Source organism: Solea solea, chromosome 18, assembly GCF_958295425.1.
Source record: "Solea solea chromosome 18, fSolSol10.1, whole genome shotgun sequence".
In the NCBI taxonomy this organism is placed as follows: domain Eukaryota; kingdom Metazoa; phylum Chordata; class Actinopteri; order Pleuronectiformes; family Soleidae; genus Solea; species Solea solea.
The window spans coordinates 3,628,886-3,656,182 of NC_081151.1; the positions used below are offsets into that span (position 1 = coordinate 3,628,886).

At 43.5% G+C, this 27,297-nt stretch overlaps 1 protein-coding gene across 4 annotated transcripts in view; it reads left to right on the forward strand.

Annotated features, from left to right (window-relative positions):
* The window catches only part of dlgap2a (discs, large (Drosophila) homolog-associated protein 2a), a 139,902-nt gene extending 112,910 nt beyond the window's left edge, over positions 1 to 26,992 (forward strand). For 3 of the 4 annotated variants that reach the window (XM_058615407.1, XM_058615408.1, XM_058615409.1), the window contains 4 exons: positions 2,053 to 2,121; positions 3,796 to 3,955; positions 4,611 to 4,827; positions 6,603 to 9,830. In XM_058615407.1, the coding sequence (XP_058471390.1) occupies positions 2,053 to 2,121; positions 3,796 to 3,955; positions 4,611 to 4,827; positions 6,603 to 9,016 (2,860 nt within the window). In that variant the 3' untranslated portion in view covers positions 9,017 to 9,830. Of the gene's footprint in view, positions 1 to 2,052; positions 2,122 to 3,795; positions 3,956 to 4,610; positions 4,828 to 6,602; positions 9,831 to 12,759; positions 12,820 to 16,649; positions 17,036 to 21,941; positions 22,031 to 22,127; positions 22,568 to 22,665; positions 22,758 to 25,309; positions 25,463 to 25,668 lie in introns of those variants that run through there. The other variant, XM_058615410.1, reaches the window with a different exon arrangement.
* Positions 26,993 to 27,297: the final 305 nt, after the last annotated feature.

Below are 27,297 nucleotides of genomic sequence, written 5' to 3' on the forward strand. Positions count from 1 at the left end.
GTATGACATGTTTGATACCAGGCTGCATTGACACACATGCACAGAAGGACATTTGAATGAAAGTGTCTTAACATCACACGCTAATCGATCAATCATTCACACCCATTTCTGACAGTTTAACATTTTTATAACATCAGCAAAGCATTCGATAATAATTGATTTGACACGATGTAATTACTCATTCGAACTTCACTTGAATGAGCGTTTCTTCCTTTGGAAATCAAGGTCAAAGCACAACTCCTGTTCCACTGATTTGTGACCGTGCGAGACGTGGCGAGCATAGACGGGCTCATTTTCCTCTTCTCAAGGCTTTTGCTTTCATTCTGCTTTTCATTCCACCTCTGCGTCGAACACGATCTCTGTCTCCCGTTACCTCGTCTTATGATTCAAATCACTGCGTCTGCTAGTATATATATATATATATATATATATGTATATATATATACTAGCATAACATGGCAGAAAAAACTCTAATCTTCAGCCATCTTTAAGTTGAATTACTCACCCATAAACAGCCATAACTTACAATAAAACACAAACTAGGCACCTTTCATGGTTCCCTCCCTCCCTAGATACCAAGGTGCCAGGCATCTGGACCCGATACTCTATCTTACTTTGTGTCAGTTGTCCTCGGATCTGAGCTGTCTTCAATAAAAGCTTTCAACTCCACCTGTCACTGACTCCCAGAGGTTCCGTCATAGTCTCACCCGATCATCACCGAACAACTCCGTTAAACAATCGTCAAACCTTGAGTCCGTTAGGTTTCGTCAACCCAGCCTAAGACAGTTCCGAGCGCACACTCTCGTGTGGGTACAGGTGTAGACGGAATCACCTCAGTAAATCCAGTTTAGCATTTCGCAGCTCTCCGTTGAGCAGAATCTGATTACACTCCTCCCGCCGCTGCCAGAGCAGTGAGTCGTTCAAAAGCTGGATTTGCTCACGTGTTTGATAAGATAATCATCCGTTCTTATCTAGTATGATTATCTGTTTCTCCAGTTCCCATTATGTAATACAGTAATACTGACAGGTACAATCAGCTAATCAGGAGATATCTAGGCATAGAGGTTACGTTGCTTATATTGTGTTTTACTTTTCAGAATCATAATGTTTTAAATAATTAACAGCTTGTCTCATTGTAATAGTTGATAATATACATGATCACTTAAATGCCAGTATGTGTCATTGTATATGTTTCTATTAGATAATCCTACTGTAATTTAGGTAAACGCTGCCATTTTGTGCCGCAATCTTTCTGCAGCAGCTTGAACAGACAAAGCAGCCAGAGCATGCATTTAAGAGGAAACTCACCATGCAGTGCAGAATAATGTAATCCCTTCTGGTCTGCAAAGGCAACTGTGGTTTCCTGATATGTTTGGGGGGGGGGAAAAGGAGAGGAGTAAGAGTTCTCTGTTTTGTTTTGTTTTCCACAATCTGCAGTCTCACTAATAGATGTAGCCTCGTCTTGCACACTGGACTTCGTCATGTCCCTTGTATGCTTCTATAGACATTAGAGGAGATGCACTGTGGCATGATTTGATAAAGAGCCAGTGCCATCTCGAAACAGCCTCCACTCACTCAGCTGACAACAGTGCACTCCTGACAGTCATGGGTTTTGAGTGCACTGCGTTTATGCCTCAGTCGCTCCACTTACAGACGATCTTGTCAGCTAAACGCTCAACCAAGTTTCACGACTTGGGGAAGGATGTTAAGTGATTTTTCTTTTTCGTTTGTTTATTTGGCTCTATTAACTCAATGTAGGAAATGTGTGTGCTGTGTTATGTGTTGTTTTAATGTGTGCACACGTATGTGTTTCATGAAGAAGAAGAAAGAATTGCCTCTTCCGTGCGAAATTAACCTTTTCCCCATCAATCCACAACATCCATATCTCCTAATCACACTAATGTTTGCAGCACTTTGGTGAGAAACCCCATGCAAACATTCAGTGCACCATCACAGAGCCGGAGCCGTTGGCCTTGTTCCCAGTGACGTCACATCCATCCCTCTCCTCCCACCTGTGGGACCCAGTAACTCTGTTTTCTTCTCTGCCCACAGCTCTTACCGCCTGGATAAAATCAACAGTGACATGCGTAACTACATCACCAATTTTGCTGCAGACTTAAGGTGAATACAGGCTCAGCGCCTCCCCCTCCCTCCTCCCCCTTGCCTCTCTGTTGCTGCTGCTGTGTTGCGGTGGTCAGTCTCAGCTGTGGGAGAGCCAGCTGGCTCGCTGCCCTGCTGACACACTCAATATGGACGTCTCACAGAGCTAACACTCCAAAGCAGTCAGTAAAGGGCCACCAGGGGCAATCTGCTCTTACAGGCACAGCGTAACAGGCATCGTCAAATACAAAAAAAGATATGATTACGTCATAAAGACATGGTAGTAAATGACATACTGCATAAATCGTATGTACTGCATTAAAGACGATGTGTTTTGTTGCGAGATGACATTTACAGCTTCCAAACTTTTACCGTTTCATTCAGGCTTAATCTCGGACTGTGTCTTTATTGCTCGAGGATGACTTTGAGTGTTGCTAAGGTTGATTTTGCTCTGCAAGTACACACAAGGCCTTGCTACAGCATGACAAGATGAATTAAGGGCCTTTTAATCACAATGGCATTTTCCTTCCATGCCAAACACCAGCGTGTGTCTCTATAAAAAGCCCAGAAAATGCTTAGTCATCCCTGCCTGCCATTGTAAATAGATCTGGATGTGGGCATCTCACTTTGGTAGTCCTTAGGTGACTCACAAATAGTCTCTCGTTTACTTAAAGCACATTTCTTCCTCTGTGCTGTTGTGTTTGTCTTCTCTGCAGTGGTAAGAGCCGGTCGTGAGTTTCTGAGCATCTCTCTCGCGCTGCTGGGGAAGCACTTTTTATTTGACCTGCCCGACACTGGGGTGCTCTTTGAAGTGCTTGCTCGTTAACTAGCTCCCAATTTGCATTTCTGTCGTTTCCAAGCATTGATTAGATGTTTCGGCACCGGGGAAATCGAAATAATGACACTGGTGAACTTGTCAATGGGATGGGGGGAGAGAGACAGCAAGAAGAAAAGGCAACCCTCTTGGGGGGGGACTCAATCTCAAGTTCAGGTTACCCAGAGGACGCTCACTGCACTTAATAGCACTTGATTGCTTTTGTCAATATGTTACACCTGCAGCCTCAGATGTGATATTATGTACAACCAAAACACTTAAATATGGACTATAACACTGCGTTCATGCATATACACATACACGTACATACACAACAAGAGGACGACAACAACGCACTGTGCACATTAACGCATCTCTACTGCAGACCCTTATTTTGCTCCAAGACATTTTTTACAAGGGTACTGAGGCTTTTTAAGTTTGGTAAACTTTCAACATTTCTGACCCATAGCTGCATCTGCTCTGTACAGGCAACGTAGGGTACCTCACGGGATGATTTGATATGCGATACATGGTCCACGATACCAATAATATCACAGTACAACAACTCTATGACAATCAACACATTGGAAGACTCTTAACGTAGCTTTTTCTGCCATTATCCTGCTGTAACTTCCCCTCATTCACCTGAGCAGCGCCACCATGAGGGGAAATTGTGAATATACTATATATACTATACGCCCCATTGTAATCACTGAAGCCAGAATGTCAATTTAACAGGTTTCCTTGATCCCCTGATAACATATCATGGTCATTTTAAGACCTAATATAATACATTTCTTTGCACATAGCACCTTTAAAAAGTTGTCACAGTGGCCTTCGTCTCACTACCTGCTTGCTTCTCTTCTCCTCTCTCTGTTCAGTCAGAGCTACCACTTGCAAGCCGCCAGAGACATGCACCCGAGCATCGCCCTGGATCCCTCTGCCAACTACAACTCGCCCAAGTTTCGCTCCAGGAACCAGAGCTATATGCGAGCAGTCAGCACCCTCAGTCAGGCTAGCTGTGTTAGCCAAGTGAGCCAGGTGAGTGTGAACCCTTTCAATTAGGAAATATACTCAAATCCACATCATATAACGTGCTTCTCGCACTGTAGACTAACCCCAGGGGGCCCAGAGGAGATCCCAGGGGAATCTCCAGCAAAATCTACAAGATTAATTTACCACAGGGCTTCATTTAAAATCCCACACAATAACCGTCTGAAACAGAGATTTCTCTCTCTCTTGGTGACTGCAACATGACAGTTCATTGCAGCATTTTTTTTTTCTTCTGTAAACATTAAATCGCTCTTAACGTATCAATCTCCCTTTTAAACGAGAGTGGTATTGATTTGTTCACAGTCTTAAAAGCTCAACTAAACTCCTACTAATTACAGGTACCAGCAGAACAAGATGTTTATCTTTGATTCGGGATATTGCCAAATGGGAGTGGGACAACGAACGTCAAACAACAAGGAGGTCCTCCCTCCTCCTCTGTAAACAGATGTTTGTAACATTCTTAAACACACACATACACAGAGAGAGAGACTACAATGATACGCCATATACAACCGAAAGAGAAAACAGGAAAGAGTTCTTGTCGGTTACAACTATATATATATATATATATATATATATATTGCAACCTGACTTCATGAAAATGAACGGAACAATATAGAAAATGATTCATTGTTTCCCACAGGTGAGTGAAACAGAAGTAAATGGCCAGTTTGAGTCGGTGTGTGAGTCGGTGTTCAGCGAGGTAGAATCCCAGGCCATGGAGGCCTTGGACCTCCCTGGCTGTTTTCGGACCAGGAGTCACAGCTACCTGCGAGCCATCCAGGCCGGTTACTCCCAAGACGACGACTGCATCCCCCCCTTGGCCTCCACTGTCACCTCCACCATTAGGGCCACTACAGGTAAGGACAACTAGACTTTCATTTTACAGAGTACGACATGTGACATCCTGGTCGTCGGTCATTTTTTATTTTATTTTTTAAAGTAGAATTGACAAACTTACACCAGAAGCTTACATTGATGTATTGTCATGGATGGAATATTAAACATCAAGTGCAAACTGGTTGTGCTGTCAAACAGCTTGACATCTTTGCATGAATCACACCCTGTATGTTTATCATTGTTTCTGATGGAGGGACGATTGCGTTAGCTGTCACCTGTGAGCCGTACCGGTTCATCCGACCGTATTTTGGAACACAGTGCTGCATATCTGCTCATCCATTGGATGCATCAGAGAGTAAAGCTATGAACCCTATTGAAAATCACAAATGGAAATGATCTGAAATATAAATCAGGTCAGAATGAGGACATGGCTGCTTTCTACACTTCATCTTTTTTCTTTTTATGAGACACCATATGGTGACACCTGTTGCACTCACAGCTTTATCCCAATCTGGTCAAAGAGTTGGTCTAATTTCCATATGCAAAGTTTGCATTCTTTACTTGGTTTACACCTTTCTGCAAACATATACACACTAAATCCCCCCCCCCCCCCTCACTGTTTAAAGCACGAGATCCCACTTCTCTGTCTGGCCTTGGATAATAAACACTGTAAAGCTGGCAATAAATATATTGGCAACTTGAACTGTCACGCACATAATATATCACATGTGCAAACTTGCTGCAATAAATCTACTCAGATGACACGTTCATTTACTCCTGCGAGTGAGCCTTGATTATATATTGTAAGCTGGTGGTGGTTTCAACAATTCCCGTGATTGCTGGATTCACAGAGGAAACGGTATGTCCTTGTACAGATGAAGAAAGAAAGAAAGAAAGAATGGGGGAAGAAAAGAAGACGATGTCTGGACAAGACATGCGAGCGGATTCCACCTCCTCCCACTGTATATACACGAAATACCGTCAGTCAGTCCATGGTAGGGAGGATTAGAGGTGTGAACATCTGGAGATGTGCTTATCATCAATCTTTCATACTGATAAATGTCTGCTTACACTGCTTTCTCTTAAAAAAAAAAATCAAATCATTGCATTTGCCCGATGCAGAGTTTGGTATGTGATAGGGTTTTGCCATTATTTTGGACATGGGGCAGTTGGTGCTTCGAATCAGTTGGTCAAACTGGACCGCACATTTTCAATAGGGTTCATACTGTACTCCCTGAGTGACAAGACACGGTCTTGAAGGTTTGCTCATCTTTGCCTCTTTTCATTGCACAAAGTACACAAAGTTGCTTTACCTCAAAATGAAGCCACGGGAGCATGCAAGGATTCCTTTCTTACACCTCATTTACTGGAAATATTTTCCATTCTCTGTGATGTGTTCCTGGAGCAAGATATAGCTTTGTGCACTGAAAAGATGTGAAGAAGAATGCATGCTACAAATTGAGGTTGAGAAGGCAGTGTAAGCCATTAATTGAAATGAGTCAAAATGGGAATATCTCCTTATTGGTATATACTATTATTAGTAGTATAACAAAATTACAGAAACTATGATATGAATATTCTTCAAAATACATCACATTTAAAGATGAGCAAATTGGAGCAATAATCATAAGATTAGGACTTTATCTGTTACGTATTTCTGCAGTTATCTTATTTTGACTCATGGCATTCAGTGCATGACTTGATGTTAATGCTTTGTGGCAATTAAAAGCACATTCTCTCCAGCTGCTCACACCTCCGTCCATATTACAGATACATATTTACATTTGTCTTCCAGACAGAAATTATGTGCAGGAAGACTCTTGTTTACCTGACCAGACCAGTATACATGAGGATTTGGCAGACACAGCCCCTTTGGCTCATGACGATCTAGGCTGTCCCATAAGAAGAGACAGGCTCTACCAACAAGATAACATGGGAGCTACAGCCAAACCTCTGTCAGGACCGCCTGTTTCTCCAAGCCTCTTCAGATCCCCCAGATCTAGTGCCCCAGAACGGCCTTCACCAAAAGCCATCCAGGCCAGTATCAAAGAGTCCGCTACCTTGGCTGCAGCGATCAGCATGCAGTGGAAGGAAGAGGTTTCTGCCATGCGCAGAGAGCTTGCTGACCTAAGGAGGGACCTCTGCAAAGAGCTCCGTGCTTTCAACAGCAATTTTAACACTTTCACGCAGCATTACAACACATGGTCTCCCCAAGCTGGCCACGTGGCAACTGGAGGTGGGCTAGGGTCGGGTGGCGGTGGAGTTGGAGGGTCTGGGACAGTCACAGGAGCAAAGTCAGGAGCGGAAGCAGGGGCAGAGGTGCCGGCAAAGGCAGGTACTTCAGGGGCAGGCAAAGGAGGACATGGGAGCTCTACAGTAGATAGAGGTACTGGGGGAGCTAAAGAAAAGAAACCACAAGTATCCAAAGTGTCTGTGGGGACCCAGGCCAGGAGCAAGGGGCTTGTTCGGCAAAGCACTGCAGATGCAGCTGTTAACTGTCCAGAGGAGAGTGAAGAAAAGAAAGGCGCCCGCCGAAATCTGCCAAAACAACTCTCAATGGACCCCAGCATTCTGGCCTGTCCACAGTCTATGTATGTGGAGAGTGCCATACCACTTTCTCTGGATCCCATTCTTCCAAGCTGTGTTAGATCAGTCCAACTTGAGCCATCCGATTTAAATGCAGTGTCCTCCGAAAATACACAACCAGAAACATCACAACCAAAGCCAGGGCTACCAGACCAGCAAATTTTGAGTTCATCTGACATTGTCATTAATGAACCAGTCACGACTCATGTTACAGAACCAATTCACCCAGCCCCTGAAAGCCCAAAGGATCCGGTTGCAGTAGAACAGGAAATCACACCACAGCTAACAGATATAGACCCAGCTAATGTACCTCATTCACATACTGAAACATCTCACCCTGACATGATATCTGCAGATGCAGAACTAATTAAAAAAGATATGATACAGTTACCATATCCAGTCCCTGTAGTTACTGTGTCACCACCAGAGGAACAAGATGTCATGTCAGATTCAGAGTCTCCTGCCATCGTGGACACGCCAGATTTAGTATCTCAAGATCATACGACTGTGTCTTTACCAAGTTCAGAAGCAGATGATTCTGATTCAGAATTAGAGCCAAAACCATCTGAAGTAGAAACTGAGTTCTCTGGCCCAATAAACCAAGGGTCACTCCCACCCTGTGTCACACCCTCACCTGATCTTGGTGTTGTTACACTGTGTAATTTAGAGACTGGTATCAGCTGTCCATCTATTGTGGTATCAGAGTATCTGGATAGTGACAGTCCTAGACTTGCAAGTGACAGTGACAGTGACACAAATCCAGATCCTATTATCAGCTTTCCAGACGATCCTTCTGACCCTCCCCCAGACCAAATGGCACCAGCCTCGACCTCTACTTCCACTTCAACAGAAACACAACACAACACTGAACCGGAGTCCCAAGATACAGAGTGGCCACCCCTTCCGGAGCCACTGGACACCACCTCCATATATCACACTGATCTGGTTCACTTTGACTTGGTCATGCTGACTTCCCTAGATCAAGATGATCTTGACTCAGTGTTCATGGATCCGGAACCAGACCCATTTGACCTTAGCATTGACTCTCCATCTAATGCTGAGTATTTAGACCCACCTTTATACGACTCAGATTGCTCACCCATAACATCACCTGTTGATCCTGCCTCTCCGTGCCCCCTTGATCCTTTACAGTTAACAGAATCCCTCTCTTCTGATCCCACTTTTGAGGATTTCTTAGATCTCTCACCTCAGGACATGGCCTTGGATAGCGTCCCACTCCCACAGGTCACTGTCACAATATCCCCACCTAGTTCAGTATCCCCTGATACCTCACTAGAGATAGACTGCGGCCCCGCATCAGACTCATCTCCACCAGATCTCGAAGTCATACCCTCGGTGGATTTGTCACACATGGAGTCCGACGATGTTTTAGTGGAGACGCTCCAGTGCGTGGCAGCGTACCACGAGCAGGGTGACAGCGTCGGAGAAGAATCCACAGCTAGTTCTGAAAGGTCATCGAGCGACAGGGCCTTTCTGTGGTGCAGGTGGCAGAGGAGGGTCCATAGACGGGAATCAGTGCGCCGGAGTGCAAGTGTGGAACTGTGGAGTGGCAGATATGACTACAACAGCGCAGAAATCACATATGTCTCCCTCACTCTGTGAGTTTATACCTCATTCTCAGCAGACTAGAATGTAGCTCAAACTGTATTTATTATTCAACCTGACGCTGCAAACGCACTGTACAGCAAATTGGAACAATCAAATGTCGCGTGATGTCGTGTGGCCATTGGCAGTGACATTCCAGCATCTGGAGCCGTAAGAACTGTGTGTTGTGGATTTGCGAGAACGCAAAGAACCCTCTGTTGTGACTGAAAGAGGACTGTGTCAGAAACATCCACTGATCGTTGTGAACTTTGCTAAAAGACGGTTGTCGCCGCTGATATGAGTGATTGTTGCAGGACGGTTTCCTTTGTAATCACTGGATGAGCTTTTCATGAATGTTCCTGTTCAAACGGTGGATTATGACACAGACATTTTGCACAAATTTTTTTTTTTTGAGAGACTCTTTCGGAGCTCTGTTCAACTACGGATAACGCGGCCTAATGAAGGACCAGACATCCCTTTGCAATCACAATGGAAACTCCCCCATTGTCTTTGCAATTTTGACAGTTATTATATAACTATGAGAACACACTGTTTACTATGTGAGCTATGTGATGGATTCTGCAATGCTGAAGAAAAAAAAAGGAAACAATGCTGTGAAACGATGTCTGCACAATCATCGACGGAGCTCGGGAAAGGGAAATCATTCGACACTCATGCTCAAATATACAGTAACTACAAGCCAGTACAGTTGTCATATGTAGCCTCTCAGCCTCAGCTTACCAATACACAATTTGCTACCAAACACACAGCACATACAGTATAAATATGTCTATTTAAAACTATACAGTGAATAAACCTGTGTGATAATCAACCACTGTAATAATGGGCCTTGTTGATAGGTGTTAGTGTATTTTTTACTGTCAGATATCATCTTAAAGGGGAATTACTGAATTTCTCAACCGGGGTCTTGTGTTTTTAAATGTGAGCGTGTAAGTGAATAGTACTCACAAAAGTTTTAAAAGTGGTCTAGTACCATGGTTCCCAACCTGGGGTCCAAGCCCCCCTTAGAGGGGCACCAGAGATCACATGAGGGGGCGAGTTTGTGAGGTTAATATCATTGTTTTTGTGCATCCCAATCAGACACTCACCTGGATAATTAGAAGTTAGAATCACCCAAATAAAAACTATATTTTTTTTGGTCCACCTTTCAATTTATTAAGCTATTTATCACGAACGTTCCTGTTGTCTGACAAATGTAAAATTACCAAACACTGGGTTAGGGGACGGTATCAAAAAAAGAAAACAAGGCAATACCTTGGTTTTGATTTAATTGAAACACAGGACAGTTTTTATCTCTATACACTGTGCGAATAGGAACAAAAACCTACAACTGCTGTTTATTTTTGCATACAAACTTTTTACTATATTCTTTTTTGTGTGCGTGCCCTGGACAGAGGTTCGGGTCGGGGGGTCCTGGTTAGTCCTGGACACAAGCAAGGGGGGCTTCAAGGATAGGTTGGAAAACCAGTGGTCTAGTAGATCAATGTGGCCTATGATACAATTGCAACATGTCACATTTGCCCCATAGGATTCCTTTGTAACGATTGCAGCCGTGCTGAAAAGTTTTCACTTACACGCCCACATTTATAAATATAGCAGCCAAGTTGAAGAAAAAAAACAGAATTCCGCTTTAATGCTCAGGAATCAAAGATTGCGAATGTAACACAAGTGTAGTATAAGTGAATTGTGTTCCTTCCTGAAAAGAAATGTGGCCATTTTTTTTTTTTAATTATGTGACTCTGAATAATGAAAACTATGGTAAATTGATGCATGACAGATGCCCTCAATATTTTTTTGTGCATTTCATACCCGGTGCCTCTGTGTAAGTACGTGGTTCTATTCATTGTTTCGTTCTGATAATCAGTGCAATGAAAGGAGCCGACATACGCCGAAGCCGAAGACGCTGAATCCTGTTAGCGGCGGTGAGCGGCTAAAAGCCGGGCGAATCGCAAGATGTATCTTTGCTATCTATCCTGTTAATGGGCTCCGTGTAGAATCTCTTACTGAAGTCTGTGCTCTAATAAAGTGCACTGGAACAAAGGGAGCTTAATCAGTGAGCTGCCAGAAAAGGATCGTCCTGTGTGCTGTTTTGAATTGAATATGCACAGGGCACTTCATGGAAAGTTTTGCTAAATTGACTGAATCTGAAAGGGTCTTTTTTTTTCTTTTCTTTTTTAAGGGGTGGTAAGTTAATTAGGTCGCATTGTTTCATTCTTTCGGCTCATTTTTCACGGACGTAAAAAAAGAAAGCAGCAGTCGTTGCTTCCGCGCTTCAACTTTGCATTTGAGATGTAAAAGCAGTACATGATTTCACCTGCGCTGCAGTGACATCAATCATGTTTATTCATAAGTTATCGTGTGAGAGTGAACTGCGGCGGGAGTCGTTCATTCACTGGCAGATATTTGTGTATGATAACAGGCTGCCGTGAGCACTGGAACAAAGAGACTCATGCTGGAGAGTGCTTTTTGAATGAATTTCTGCCTAATTGAAGGTAGTTGGTTTTTTTTTTGGTCGAGACTATTTGTGATGTGTTCACTGTTTTTAACACCCATGACCTCGGTGGCATGTAAAACAAATGTGCCCAAACTTTAATTTACATAATTTGCTTGGATTGCTTCCGGGTTTCATCCACATTAATCTTAACCTCATACGTTTTAAAGAAGCTCGGCTGTGACCTTAATTACAAGGTTGAACAAATATCAACGTAATTACCTTTTCACTTGCCAGATATGCAGGGGTAAAACCTGGTATTCTGTACCATTAAAAGAGTCTGTGCCGTATGCTGTTCTATTTCGAGCTAAAGCTGCCAAAAATCCCACAAACAAAGACCCTGTGATGACTGCATTTCATAACTTGTGATGTTTCGTGAAGCTCAGTTTCGCTCCAGAGGCGCAGACGGCGGCAAACGTGCTGATGATGATGTGCTCAAACGTTTTGGAATTTATTTTATTTTCTAATTTGTAACAAAACAGATTGTGATGTAAATTATGTCAATACAATTCAAAGGAAATACAGTAAAACCCACGTTCAAATCAGTCTGAACAATCCCCTTAACCTTCATATAATGACATCACGGTCTTCTCATTATCGCACTATAAAACACATTTGAAAAAAAAAGGCCACGTCTACGTTTCACAATTTGGGTTTGCACAACACAAATTACTTTGTTGCAACATTTAAATAAATCATTTGCTGTACATGACGTCAAGAGTTTCAATTTTGGGTTTTTTCTACACCAAATATGAATCATGAAAAAGTGTAACTTTTGTCCCATTCATGACAAATTGCCACGGACACACACACACACCTGCAACTGTGCCTGGACTTCATAATCAATAATTCCTCCGCTAATATCCACGGGACAAACCAGTGTACCAGAGTAACTGTAACTCCATGCATATCACTGTTAAAGCCTCTATGTTGTTAAAGTGCTTATTATACTGACTTTCAGTGTCACAGAGCCAGGTCAGGTGATGTGTGTCGGCCTGTTACTGTAACACCCAACTGGAGATGCGTCGAAATGAAAATGGTGTAGAATAAACAACGAGCGTATTGATAATCCAGTGATGCACTAAAGAGAAATAAAAGAAAATGCTCTTCTTTCCAGTCATGTGACTCCCTAATTTCAGGCTTTTTTTTTTGTTTGTTCTTGTGTAATGTTGTTGCTGCTGTGTATGTTGGGGCAGCTTGCACCCATTCTTCTGAGTATCCAACCCCCCCTTCCCCACCTTGTTTCCAGGGATCCAGTTCTGTCTCCCCTCCACCTGCAGCATTGATCGGACTCCCCAGCAAACCCCAGGTAAAGCTGCAGCCTGGGACATCGTCCTCCGCTCCACGTGCATACTGTAGGTCATTCACGCTGTGCTGAAAATGCACTTTAAAGAAAAATCACCAATAAATGTTGAGAACATGTTCAGAATTGAAGAAAGATAGAGTTTGGAGCACAAACGCAACATCTGCGGCTCCTCCGTGAAGCACTTGACCCTCCAGCTGCTGCTGGCTTGTGTAGTGCCCGCAGTTTCTCCGTTGCACCTGCACTCGACCATAAATCGTTGTGCTCTTTTTTTCTGACTGAGAGTCCTGACACACACTCTCAATTGCTGAGAGTGCTTTCTTTCTTTTTTTTCCCCTGCTGTTGTTTGACATATTTACGATTCTGTCACTTTCTAAAAAGCTGCTGGAGACCACAGCGCGACTCAAACGAGAGTTCCGCATGTGCGCGTCCATGTCGTCCCCTGGATCATTCTCTTATTATCACCTTTTTTTTTAGAAATTCACTGAGTTGGCAAGAAGTTTGTTTCTTAAGAGGGTTAAAGGAGGCTTCTCAGACTGCAGCAGCCATATCGCTTTCATGAAACGCATCAGACACGAGCAAAAAAACATCCATCGATCACCAAAAACTCGCAATGACACGACTTCATCTGCAACCACACTGGTGTGCTTTGTTCCCGCCGGCGATGCATCACAACTCGGTGACACTTTTAAATCCATCCAGAGCGCCTAACAATTCTCACGTCGTCCCACTATTGTGGTTTACTATTTTTATATTAATCTCTTTATTGTTTCTATCTGCCACCGCGGTGACAGTGCCAAGAATGGATTCCACCGTTCATCTTCCCCTCTCTCCCTCACTCCCTCACTTCCAGATCATTTGCATATCCTTAACTTCCTGCACGCAAAACAAACACTGCCGCATTTTCCGTCCACGGTGATAAATCCAATCGGGGGGGAGAGAGACTCTTAATGACGTGTCGCTCAACTCCCGCAATCCCCACCCTCACTTAAGCATTCAAGCCAGTGCTGATAGATAGAGAAGGCCTAACAGAGATGGAGTGCTCGAATCACTACCTTTGTGTCTCGCGTTTATCAGACTGCGTGCGTGAGAGAGAGAGAGAGAGAGAGATGAAGTGGAGAATTCACACTGAATACATGCATCAACGCCCCAAAACAACATCTATCACTTAGGTGTTCACACTGTACTGACTGTGTGTGTTCAAACTTTTATCAAGTGTTCAAACAGCTTCCACAAAGTCACGCGTACTCCTTAGACTCCGCGTTCTATGTGACGTTCTGTGTCACATGTTCTTTTTTGAGGTTTTTGTGAAGCGTGCACAATCTCAGTCTCTCACAATTCTCATTCTCAAACATCTTCATGTCAACAACAACAACAAAATACAGTTTCCTGTCCATAAGCCAGAGACACATGCCTAAAGAAGGACACATAGAGGCATTTTTTCTCTCTTTTTTTGATGTCATTGAGTGGGGGAAACCATTTTTGTTGTCATTTACAATCATAGCCGTAAAGTTAAGTGCGATGAACAATATTTAATATCAAAAGGAAACTGGAAAAGGTCCTTCTTTTTGGTGTGTGGAATGGTCCATGGGGCAGTTTCCTGTCTTGTCCAGTTGGCAATTCATCCATCAACTGGTTAATTTGCTGCATGGATTAAAACATAGATCATTTTTTGGACTGGTGATTTCAGTCAGAGTGAACGAGTGAATGAGCACGTTAGTTCACTTCAGATTACAATAAATAAACGCTGGATAATCTTGCCAATGCCACTGCAAGAATTATGATTTCCCCCCGCCCTCCTTTTGCACAGCTTGGTAATAATGGCTCTATTTTGGTGCCCTCCTGCTGAATCATGCCCCCCCGGGATGGGTCATCTCATTCATCCCCTGATCTCTCCTCGTTGTGCAAGAGTTCATTCTGTGAATGGAAAACAAAAGTGTGCGTCATTCGCCGCTGCAGCCGAAACGCTTCTCACAGACCAGACGTGTCGAGACGTGTCGAGCTATTTATAAACACAACCTAAATATGGGTGTGAGACAGGCCAAGAGGTGCTGTGAGGTGAAGCCCCTCGTTGTTGATCCTTTGTTATTTCAGTTTAGTTTTAACCACACACTCCTCTTGCTTCAGACAACCGTGTGTTTGTCTCGTGCAACATGATTAAGTCTCTTCTTTTATCTTTTTTGGAGGCCCTGCGTGACAGATGCATCTAGTTGAGAGTCACTTCTCGAGTTGCTTTGCGCGATGCCTGCGTCGAGCACAATGGGAACCCGACGCGAGAGTTCAACAGCGTCCGCCTCTTCATCAGGGAAGACGATAACCCATAAATTAACCTGCAGCATGACTCACTGTTGTTCCTCGTTGCCAGCTTCTTCATTTTTTTACTTCTCGTCTTGGCTCCGAGTCGCCTGGCACGTGTGCAGCTTTGATCAAAGCACACTTGTGCTTTCAGACATGTGTTCAAACAGTAATAAATAAAGAGAATAAAGACGTGTTCAAGCCTAGAACGCGCGTCTACGACCCAGTCCTCAGTCCACCTCTGTGGATTATGTCCATATTCTCATTTGCACTTGAAAGAGAGAGCAATATCCCCCTCTTTCTGCATTGAAATGGACAGAATAAGGAGAGAGGAGAGTCGACTGTTGATTACTTCCCCTGGTTTCTCGCCGTCGTCCACGTCTGATGAGCGTCGTGTGACAAAGGCTTTGATGTTCTCGAGTACTTTATCGACTTATTCCATTATTCAACCCGTCTCGTCTCTTATCTGAGCGCTGAGCACAAACAAAAGAGGAGGAAAAAGGGGGATTCTACAGGGGCAATTTGAACAGAGTGTTCTTACCAGCCAGGAGCTCGGATCGATAAAATGATCGGGAACAATTGAGACACAAAAAATCCCCCGGAAATTAGGCTCATACACACTTAACAACAAGCAGTGATTCATAACGTTATTGAAGTCGCTGAATGCCCCGTCAACACAGTTATTCTGATGACGATTGCAAGGTTAATTGCAATTCATCAAAGTCCTTTAAATAATATAATATGGAGTCAGCGTGATATATTGCCAGATACATGCACATCTCGAGAATATAGTGCAAGCGTTTGCACTGTGCGGGGAAATAAACGTTTAAAACTTCAGACACAATCAGTCGTAGAACAGCACAGCGAGATCCCAAAGGCAGAGACGCTTCATTACTAATTGCTCAGCGCTAATATGTGAAAATAACAACCAGCAATCATGTGGCTGAGAGAGAAGAAGGGAACATTTATCGTTGTTGTTTTTCCTCTCACTGTCGACAAATCTCAAAGCAGCTGATCCTACGAACAGCGAAGTATTGGACTGTTTGTAGTTTAAGTGTAATCCGGATTATTCCTTTCTGTAATATGAGATGTGTTGTTGTTTGACTGACACTATTTCACTTCATGACAGATTCCTGCCTTAGTATTCACGCCACTCAGGGATGAGTTACAGCAGTGCGTATAAATCTGCAGCAGATTATGCAGTAACTCCTACTTATTTTAACCCTTTAACGCCAAGTGTGTCTGGCTGATAGAAATTTCTAATTTAACATAGCAGTGTTTTTTTCTAAATAAACCTTTTTGTTTTTCTTGATTTTAAATTGTTAAAACAGTATTTAAACGTGCAGTAAATTGTAAAAAAAAAAAAAAAAAGGCAAAAGAACTTTGTTACAGGACATTTTCTGGTCCTTATGGTTAAAATAAGCAAAAAGAACATTTTAAAAAAGGTGCAATCACTAAAAAATACCAGATATTTTTAGAAAATAGCTCAAATGTCATTGAACTTTTTAACTATTATATCATTCTACTTTTTTTTTTTCCAGCCATCACCTACACACCTAACTACAAGAAGACCCCGCCTCCGGTCCCCCCGCGCTGCACCCCCAAACCCCTCATCTCCATTACGGCCCAGAGCAGCACCGAGTCCACGCAGGACGCGTACCACGAGGCGAGGCATCCTCACGGCGGGATGTGGGCGCCCGACGGCCTCAGTCTGGGGCTCGCCCCGGGCAGGGCCCTCTACAACTCCACTGACAGTCTGGACAGCACCAAAGCTGTGACCATAGCCATGGAGGCGGCCGGAGTCATGGCTGGGAAAAGACACCCGTCCACAGACAGCCACAGCTCGGTGCTGACCTGCGACAAGGCCATCCTGGTGTCCAGGGCTGAGGAGTATCTCAAGACCCCTCGATCGTCTATAGGCATACAGGTCAGTCTTGTCTCCATGTGTGAGGGTGAAGCAGTAGACGACAGATGGATTACAATAGAATTCTTGGTTGTGGTCGGCCTGGTCCTCCATTTTTCCATTTTTTGGCCTGTTTTTGAGACAAAAACTCAAACAAATGTTATTTTAAATAGGTTTCATACTGTTTCAAATCTCAAATTTAACTCAAATCTGGTGTTCATGTACAACTACAGAGTTTTGCTTCATTTTAATTTGTTAATACACTGTTTTAACATGCAGTAAATTGTAAATAACTGCCAGATATTGAAAGTTATTCTGGAAAAAGGAAAAAAGAACTCACTCGCAGGACATTTTCTGGCCCTTTTGAGGCTTAGGTGTTAAAGGGTTAATGTTATAATGGTGTTTGACCGCTCGTCATCCGGGATAAATACAACACAGACATTCAGTTAAGTAAAGATATAAACAATATACAACAGTTTACATTTATTTTAAGGTAAATTCAATGGGTTTATTCAAAATTTCATATTTTACAATAGTGCAATTTCCATTTGTCTCAAGTTCAAGTCAACCAGTCATCGTTTGAAATAATTGTGATTTAAATTTTGACCCAAATAAGCGTGAATTTTGACCCAAAAGAGCCCCTTCTTACAACCACACGCCAGAAAACACTCACACAAACACACGTGCATTCCACTCAGAAATAGTGCGCTATTATTCCAGCGGCTAAAAATAGCAGGAGTGACTCATATTACTGCAATCCGTCATTTAAAATTCAACCCGTGCAGGAGCAGCCTCTGTAGTGAACGATATCTCACAACATGGTTCATTCACTTCCTCTCACTCTCTGTCCGTTCCATCCACTCTTTCACTCTCTCCCTCTCCAGTCTCCGTGTGTTTCTTTGTCTCCGTCCACCTCGCCACTCTCTGGGATCTTACCACGCATTTGACTTGCTCATTCATATGCATTATTAACAGCGGAGCTGAGGCTCTGGTGGTGTTGATGATGTCACGGCACAGTCTGAAGGTCACAGGTTTGCTGCGGAACAAAAGGCATCTGTGGCTGCTCACATCAGCATCAAAGTTACCTTCAGAACATGAAGAGACATCTAATATTTCCGACCGTCTTATGACTTTGGCGGCACATATAGTCACTTTGTTTCTATTCTCTTTCCCGTGCATTAATCCATACGTGCACACACTCACTCACGTCTCCGCCGACTTGTCCAATTTGCTCAGACGAGTGCAAAAGGTGCGCTGACAAACCTCTCAAATATTTGAAGAATTAAATCAGACCACTCCATTAATCTCAGCCCGGGAAGTGTATGAATGTCACCGGGTGCTAATCAGATTTCTTGTAAAATAAATCATACGCACCTTAAGCTCGTGTTGAGGAAGTCCTTTGGCTGGAGATCTGTCCAACTTCCAAATAGCACTGCAGCTCACCGACTTTGTATCTCAATCCAAAATGAATTAGAGTTTCCGGCAGCATGTTTTTGTTATGTGTAAAAAAGCAAGTCTAAATTCAGCGGTTTACTTTCTGCGCTCTGTAATAACCTGGAATATTGAGCTTTGTGTAACCTGGGAATAGAAGCTTTTTTTGAAAGTGTAACAAAACACCGTCTTCTGCAGCTAACTCCGCCCCAATGCCTGATTTGAGTGTGCAGAGCAGTTAGGGGGCGTGGCCTGGTCGTGAAATCTGACACCAAGTAGCAGCAAGGTCTAACAAGGTGTGTTTCAACTGTATTTTTTTTAAAAAGAGGGAGGAGTCAATGACAATGAGCCTTGCACTGATTGGACAAAAGAGCGAGTAAAGAGTGTACTAGTGATGCAAGCATGGTTTAATGGCACTTTTCTATTATACAGTCCCGGCACAGCTCGGCTCTACTCTACACAGTTTGGTTGGTTTTCCATTACTATAGTACTTCCTCAACGTGGGAGGAGTCATCACAAGCCGTGCTGGAACTGGGTAGTGGAAAAGCGCCATAAAGTAGTCGATGTGTTTGCCCAGAGGGGCAGTAGATATGCAGATTATTACCTGGATCAACAGCTAACATTACGAGATACCCATATACACTGGTTTTCACCTGAAGAAAGTGGTTTGGATGAATAAGGATTAAGAGAAACTTAAGATCTACTCACATTATGTCAAGTGGAGACTCTGCTTCTGACAGGGATGTAACTCATGTGCAAAGACTCCAAGAGTTGCAGGATTGGAGAATTAAAACATTCAATGAAATCACATGAAATCATTGACAACAGCTATTGGCGAGTAATTCATCAGAACATTTTTCATTTTTCAAAAGCTCTTTGTAACTTCATGCCCATATGGTTGCTGGGTAGTTTGTCACTAGACACCATTTCAGTATAGCTGCCTGAGATAATGATGCTGTACTTGTCAAACACTGATTTATCTCTGTTGCAGATCGCATCAGTTGACCTCATTACATCAGTCAGTGTGCTTCACCAGCAAATGGAGGATCTGTAAATTACCTTCAGTCATCCCGCCTCTGCATTGATCCGCTGTTTTCCTCTTTTACAACCCCGTGTCTCCAAAGGTTAAAGCATATTTAATCTTTGATCACGGACCATGTCCCCCAGAGGTCCCTTCCTCACGTTGATCGAGGCACTTTTTGCCACATGTTTGTTGTTGTTTGCGTCCGGTGGATTATTTACAGAAATGGTTTTTAATTGGAGACATAATGAGGTCGTGTGAAGAGGAAGCCGCAGCGTTTAACCTGAAACAATCGACGGCTGCGTGACAAAAGTCACCAGGTGGTGTTTTCCATGAAAGGCACAGTGGCTTCACTTTCACCGTGCTTTTTCGCTGAGTCTCACAGTTTTCACACCTGTGCTGACGCCGTGATTGTGATTACTGAGGGTGTGCATATTTATATAAGTATGTGTGTGTGTGTGTGTGTGAGAGAGAGGCCATATTCACTAGAGTGCCGTAGTGAATATGCAAATCATCGTATTTCACCAGAATATCTTCTGACTATAAGTCGGTCTGACCCCTTATTCACTCTTCATCCATCGCACTCGTTCAAATTCATTCTCTCTTCATATCATGGCCTTTGTTCACCTTCTCACACCTTCTTTTTTGACTTATTTTAACCATAAAAGGGCCAGAAAATGTCCTGTGAGTGAGTGATGTTGCCCATTTTTATTATATTTACAATTTACTGCACATTACAATAGTGTATTAACAGTTTACACCTCTTCTTCCGTGTTGTTGAGTCAAGGTTATGATTCATTTGATTGTGCAGAAGTCACAAAACAGAGCCAAGTGAACTTTGACTTGTGACGTATTTCCAAATGTCACAAATTCAATCCGATTTTAAAACATTTCGAGTACCTTTTGCTCGGGTGTGTATGTTTGTATAAATTGGTTGTGCTGAAAATATATTCTAAGGGTTAAAAATTAAGAAAAACAAAATGTTTTATTGAGAAAAAAACAGTGTAAAACATATTTAAAATAATATTTGTTTGATTTTATTTGTCTCAATGTCCCAAAAACAGGACAAAAAATGGAAACTATGTGCAATTAGAGTGCCTTTAGAGACACTAAAGGCCTCATACACTTTATTTCTGGATGGTTTCTGCAATCGTTCTGGTGGCAAATGCAGGAATGACCGTCCTGTGACAGACGTTTAGGAAATATGAAAAGATGTGTTTCTATGGCAGCTACATTCAAAAGGAAAGATGTAGGTTTGATATCCAAAAGCATTTCTGATGCAGACAAAAACAAACTCTCAGTGGGCACTAAAGAGAAAAGACTGAAAAGACAAAGAGAGGCTTAAGACAGCAAAGACAAAGACTGTGACAGTAAGCCAGAGGGACAAATATGAACGCTGGACAAATAGAGATAAAAAGGGAGATGAGAAAGTGCAGGGACACGGAAGAAAGGACTGTCAGGGGGAGCGAAGCAGCTGAGCTCTGTCAGGGTTTCCGTGAGACTGGAGACGTGTCGAGCTCTGGGGAGCAGACAGAAAGGAAGAGACTGTGAGTCTGGGTCTGCGGGGTCGTGATCTCAGCCACTTGGGGGGGCAGAGAGGATCATCATCAGATGATTTGTCCACAGGATTCTGGGTTTTTTTTCCAGGCGACTTTGGGGCAAAACAACAAGGTGCAGACGGCAAACTCGTCCTGCAGACACAGAGCTTCATTTGCAATCCTTAAATAATGCATTTCTAGCCGAGTCCGAGTTTTCATTCCGCCTTTGGCTCACGACGAAAAATATCCGTCTCTCTCGCCTCTGAATAACGTCAACTGAGACCAAGCTTATTCCATCGCCGCCTCTCCCCTGCACTGTAACCTACATTACCAGGAACATTCATAGGAATTTGTGCCTAAAGCTTAGAAACCATAAACTGTGTTCTCTTTGTGATTTGACAGGAAGTTCACAGGAGTCACAATCCCGGCTGTCAATCACACAGGTGTCTATTTTCCTTTAAATGGCACAATAATATTGCAGATTTGACGTCATGTTCTATTGAGGGAGACGTCAAACTGACAAGCTGAGGCTGTTAACTCTTACTGATGTTATAAATCCAGTTAGAAGTCGACCCATTTTCCCATAGACTTCTATGTTGGGAAAACAATGCTAGAATGGTGAGAGTGAGCTCATCTAGTCATGCTATGGACTTTAAATTAATTCTTTATTTATTTTTTACACTGAGCAGTGCAACATACACAACACATCCCCTTACATTGTTATAATAGCTACTGTAGATATCCTAAAATCCTCCATAGTAAAGCTCTTCCATCTCGTTGCCTTTGGAGCCTCCATAAATCACCGAGTGTTTACTTTCTGACAGGCCCTGTACAGTTAAGGTGCTCCGTCTGGTCCCAAACCAATAAACCCAATAACACGGGGGAATCGTAGCTCAGGTAATGAGAAGCACTGTTGGTTTGTATCATTTCTTTGTATTAGGTGGAAGCAGCCACCGACTCGGAGTCTGAAAGCAAAGGCTCGCCCGAGTATCACTCTGTGGGGATCCAGGTGGAAGACGACAAGAAGGGGTAATAATTCAAACCTCATTAGAGGAGCCAAATCTTTCTTATTTGTCACGATTCTTTGCTGTTATTTGTCATCCTGGTTTGTGTTGCTGTGTCGCAGACAGGGCCGGTTCAAGCGCTCCAACAGCGTGACCGCAGCAGTGCAGGCCGACATGGAGCTGGAGGGCTTCCCCACCATGGAGGACAAGGGCCTGCAGTTTGGCGGGGGGTTCCAGCGTCACTCGGAGCCCAGCACACCCACGCAGTACGGAGCGGTGAGGACCGTGCGCACCCAGGGACTGTTCAGCTACCGCGAGGATTACCGCACCCCCACTGAACCCACCAGCCCCAGAGAGACGACCAGCGAGGCCCCCTGGCAGCTGGAGCCGCCCTCCCCGCGGGAGAGCACGGTGCTGTCGGTGGAGTCCGGCCGGGCGTCCCCGTCCCTGCGCAGAGACGGCACCTGGTTCATGCAGCTGCTCCACGCGGAGACCAAGAGGATGGAGGGTTGGTGTAAAGAGATGGAGGCGGAGGCCGAGGAGAACGACCTGACGGAGGAAAGTGAGTCGCCGCTGAATATGTCTGATTCTTAAATCCTGTGGCACTGTGTGTGTTTCCCTCTCTTTAATATGCTGTGTGTGTGTGTGTGTGTGTTTCAGTCCTGGGCAAGATCCGGAGTGCAGTGGGAAGTGCTCAGCTGCTCATGTCTCAGAAGTTCCAGCAGTTTTACTGGCTCTGTCAGCAAAACCTGGTGAGAATCCAATGGAATTATCACAGATGTTGACAGTACAGTTACAGACTGAAGCATAGGACTGTAAGGAAAGGTCCCACGCTGAATTTACTTAATAATATAGTGTGTTCAACTTTTGAGTTTGAAGATAATTGTTTGATTATGAATGTGCTGTAACCTTCCACTGAATCAAAACTCCCTGGGTGCGTCATTGATTGTGGAAAGCAACACTTCTGTGGGTCAAAAGCTCGTCTGTGTGTTGTTCCATCCCGGAGTTAAGAAACACAAACAGGGCAGAGGATTTTTCCCATCACTTGCTTTTATCGATCCGGTACCAAATACACACAATATTTCACATGGAGTGTGTTTGTAGTTAAAGAAGAAAGCGATTCTCGTGCTTCACAAACTACTCGTTCAGGGGGAATGGGAATCACGCGGGGATTAGAGACAGTGAACCGGCTCTTTTTGGACCTAGTTGGTACAAACTTCATTTGTGGAATAGATGCGCACAAAATAGAAGCTTGCGAGGAGGTTAAACTGTGGATGGATCAGCTTTTCATAGAGCTCGACTCTCCTAAAACAGACAAAACACAGTTTGTGCAAAGCTTTTTCTCCCAGATTCAAAGCACTCGCTGACACAGTCGGGGCTTAAAACTTAAAACCTACTTCTCATGGATCTGTCATCGCTGGATAATCTGAGCCTGAGAGTTTTGCGTTCTGGCGTTTTGCAGCAGAGGGTGAAGCAGTGCACCAGTAATTACTGGAAACTAAAATCAAGAGTGTGGTTTTTAGAAAGGAAATGACATGAATCAGAGACTTTGTTGTAAGAATTATATACAATTTAGTATTAAAAACACACTCTTTCTCAGGATAGCGGTCTCATCAGATCTCATGTTACCAAGTGCACTGCACACAGGAAGTGATCTGTTTAATATGAGATGACTGCAGCAACTGAAAATACAAAGAAGTAAAGTTTAAAAAATGGAAAACTACCCGAGATAAACACCTCCCGCCCCTGCACTGCAGGTGCATACACACAAATGCTCCCTCAGTTAGGTTTGATAGTAGGCAACAATAATAACAATGACAACAAAAAGTTACACACTGCAGCTTTAAATCATTGATAAATGACGTTTTAAAAAAAAGCACACGCGCCTTAGCGTCGACTCTCACCACCGTGAGAGCTGAATGAAACGCGCCGCGTGACGTAGCGCCGTAGCATTTCGCTTTTACTAGATCATCAGCATCCCTTAATGTCAAGGTCAGATAACGTTTGGATGGAACCAGCCACGACCATCATACCATCACGGACGTGACAGCAGCGACCTTCAGCATCCACCTGCTCTAAATGTCACAGTGTGGACACGTCGCATCACAACGAGCCTGGTTGGAAAACACCCGCGATTTCTATAGTGAAAGAAATTAGAAAATGATACACAACAAAAAGACAGAAAACAGAAAACCCGCATACTCGGCATCGTTGCCTTGTAAAAGTCCAGAGTTCAAACTCGTGACCTTGCTATTGTTAGTCATGTGATCTTTAAAGGTCCTGAAGAAATGGCACAGGCTCGTACGATAAGACCAGGGATACAGAAAGTGTGTTGTTTCTGACTTCTCTGGGTTTGTAGAGGACGTGGACGTGGATCCATGTTCCAGTCACACACATGGATTCATATATTCTTTCATCATACATTGTTTTGTTTGTTTTTGGGGTTTTTTTCATGTCACAAAGCTGTCGTTTGTCATTAATCACAGCCACGTTTACAGATAATGTTCCTAAGTGTTGTTTGAAAAGAGCTCATGCTTTTTTAAGATAATCTCTTCACCAGTTACACAGATGGTGCCTAATATTGTTTTGGTTTAAAATCTTACACACTAACACTTGTTACCTAAAAAAAACACAGATTCTCGTGACTCATTAAAATCAGCGACAACGAGGCGCTCGGAAAATCTGATGTTCATTTCATTTCAGCAGCAATCGGGTGATGAAGAGGACCCAACTGACAAAGGCACTTTATTATGTCAGAGCTCAGAGAGCAAATGCCTCTGCCAACACTCAAGGGCTCTAACCAATAACCAGCCTTTTCTCCTAACTCTAGCTTTTTCCTCATATTCTGTTTTGCATAATATTTATTTTATGATGACTACAACAACACAGATGACTGTACAGTTACTGGGAAAAACAATATCAACCCCTAAAATGACTCAACAACACAAAATCTGGATCATAATCCTCATCTGCACCGGATCTTCAAAGTTAAATATTGCTTTTTTTTGCTCCATAAAATGCAGATTCTCAATAAAAGTGCTGCTTTCCGCTCTCTTAAATTGGATCAACACCAAAACTTCAGGGTTGGTTCATCCTCATCTGCCAAACCTGAAGAAATTGGCGCAGTATTTTTTGAATTCATCCTGGTAACAGAGCAGAAAACATCATCCCATCCTCTCATCCTTCATTTCCACCACTGGTTTTGATGAATCTGATAAGGCCATCTAGTGGACACACGCTGCAGTGCAACCTCAGTGCTGTTGATGCTGTCACTGTAACCCCCCCCCCCCCCCCCCCCGTGTAGGACCCCAGTGCCATGCCGCGGCCCACCTCTCAGGACCTGGCCGGGTTCTGGGACCTGCTGCAGCTCTCCATCGACGACGTCACCGTGAAGTTTGACCAGCTGCAGCAGATCAAGGACAACAACTGGAGGCCCGTCGACAGCCCGGAGAAGAAGGTGAGTCAGTCGCTTCCGTAGTTAAGGGCTAATTGGCAATTTCTTTTATTTTGGATCAAGTATGGATCACTCTGGGGATGTTCCTTGCATAAATTAACAAATCTCACACCCGAAAAATGATTTTCCATACACTGCTTTAACAAAAACACTTTTTAAAGGACCATTACAACCACTTCAGAATCTTTTTCTTCTTCTTCTTCTTAAAGCAACCAGCTCCAGTACCAAAGAAGACAGTTCGACAGAGGAGCGTAGTGACCAGGGAGAAATCCTTGGACCTTCCAGATAGGCATCGACAGGAGGCTCGTCGACGGCTCATGGCGGCCAAGAGAGCAGCCTCTTTCCGGCAGAACTCAGCCTCGGAGCGAGCGGACAGCATCGAGATCTATATTCCCGAGGCTCAGACTAGACTTTGAGAAGACAGGGTCAGGGGCCGACGCGTCTCCCTGCTCCCACGTTCAAACAACTTCAAAACTAGCCTTTTTTCTAGACTGCTACTCTCTTTACTCTTCCTTTATCCATCTGTTGTCTGATCTGGATTTGCCATCCTCAGTAATCATCGTCATCATCGGTCTGCAGGATGTGCCAAGCCTCTCCTCCCATCGCCCGAGTATGTGTTAGCAGAGATGTGTGTCTGACGTGGGTCCGGTTGGGTTTCTCCGTGGTTTGCTGGTGATCCCGATACTCGGCCTGTACAAGCTCTCTCTCATCCGATGTCCTGGATGTGGGTACATCTGTAGTTTTTCAGCATTTGCAAAGTGCCATTTAAAAAAGTGCAGCTTTGAAAACCTACCAGCAACTAGGCCTTTGAGCTAAACAAAAAAAAGAAAAGAGTAAATGAGAGAATCTATATTTAATTCAAAAATGGTCAAAGTTAGTGAACCTTCGGTATTTTTAGATGATTTAATCTCACGTTGTGACTTTTCCTTTGTTCTTTTTTTGGAGTCAGTGTTAACTACAAGCTAAATATCACAAAAAAAAAACATTGTTGTAAGTTCCAAACTTTGAAAAGTGCCAATGCTTGAAATACCTCAACGATGTGCATGTGGCACTGATCACCTGTTCAAGGTTATTCAGGCAGCCTGTACAAGCTCTGGTCCGGTCAGTGTTGAAAAATGCAGCTTTCTACCCTAATCTGGTCGTAGTCAAAGCATCGTTCACGGTCTGGATTGGTGGAAGAACGAGTCGTCTCAGCTCATTCACGTGCACATTTCAAAACAACTTCCCTATATCTCTCATGTTCCTGTTGCCAACGCTCAAAATACTGACATTTACTTGAAGCAGAAAACATGCAAGTCGTGTGCCAACATTTTTCATTATGTAGAAGACAAAAAAAAAACCCAGAGAAAACTATGACGGTTTGTGTAACTCCTTAGATCCAAAATGTGTAGACAAACGCACTTATGCACTTATAACGATTCTCTCTATTTCCAAGGGAAATGTACATATCCAAGTTCACAATAGTACTGTTGTATTTTTGAATTGTGAGCGGGAAGAATATTTATTATCTGTTTCTTTATCCGCCCCCAGACCCCCCCCCCCACTGCATATCCACAGGTTTGCTGCAGCACTCACACACACACACTCACACAGTTTGGTTTCCATGACGTCAGAGGACATTACATTCATTTACATTCATTTCCTTAAGCCCCTTTTCCCAGCTCGCCTCGCCTCGATTCACCTCGGCACGGCACGGCACGCTTTAGGTTGTGTTTCCGTTACACTATAGTACCTCCTCAACGTGAGCGGAGTCATCACTGCACGGCTGCATGAGACTGCTGTGACTTCGTTTTGCAAATATCGATTAATCTGTCGATTATTTTCACGATTAATCGGGC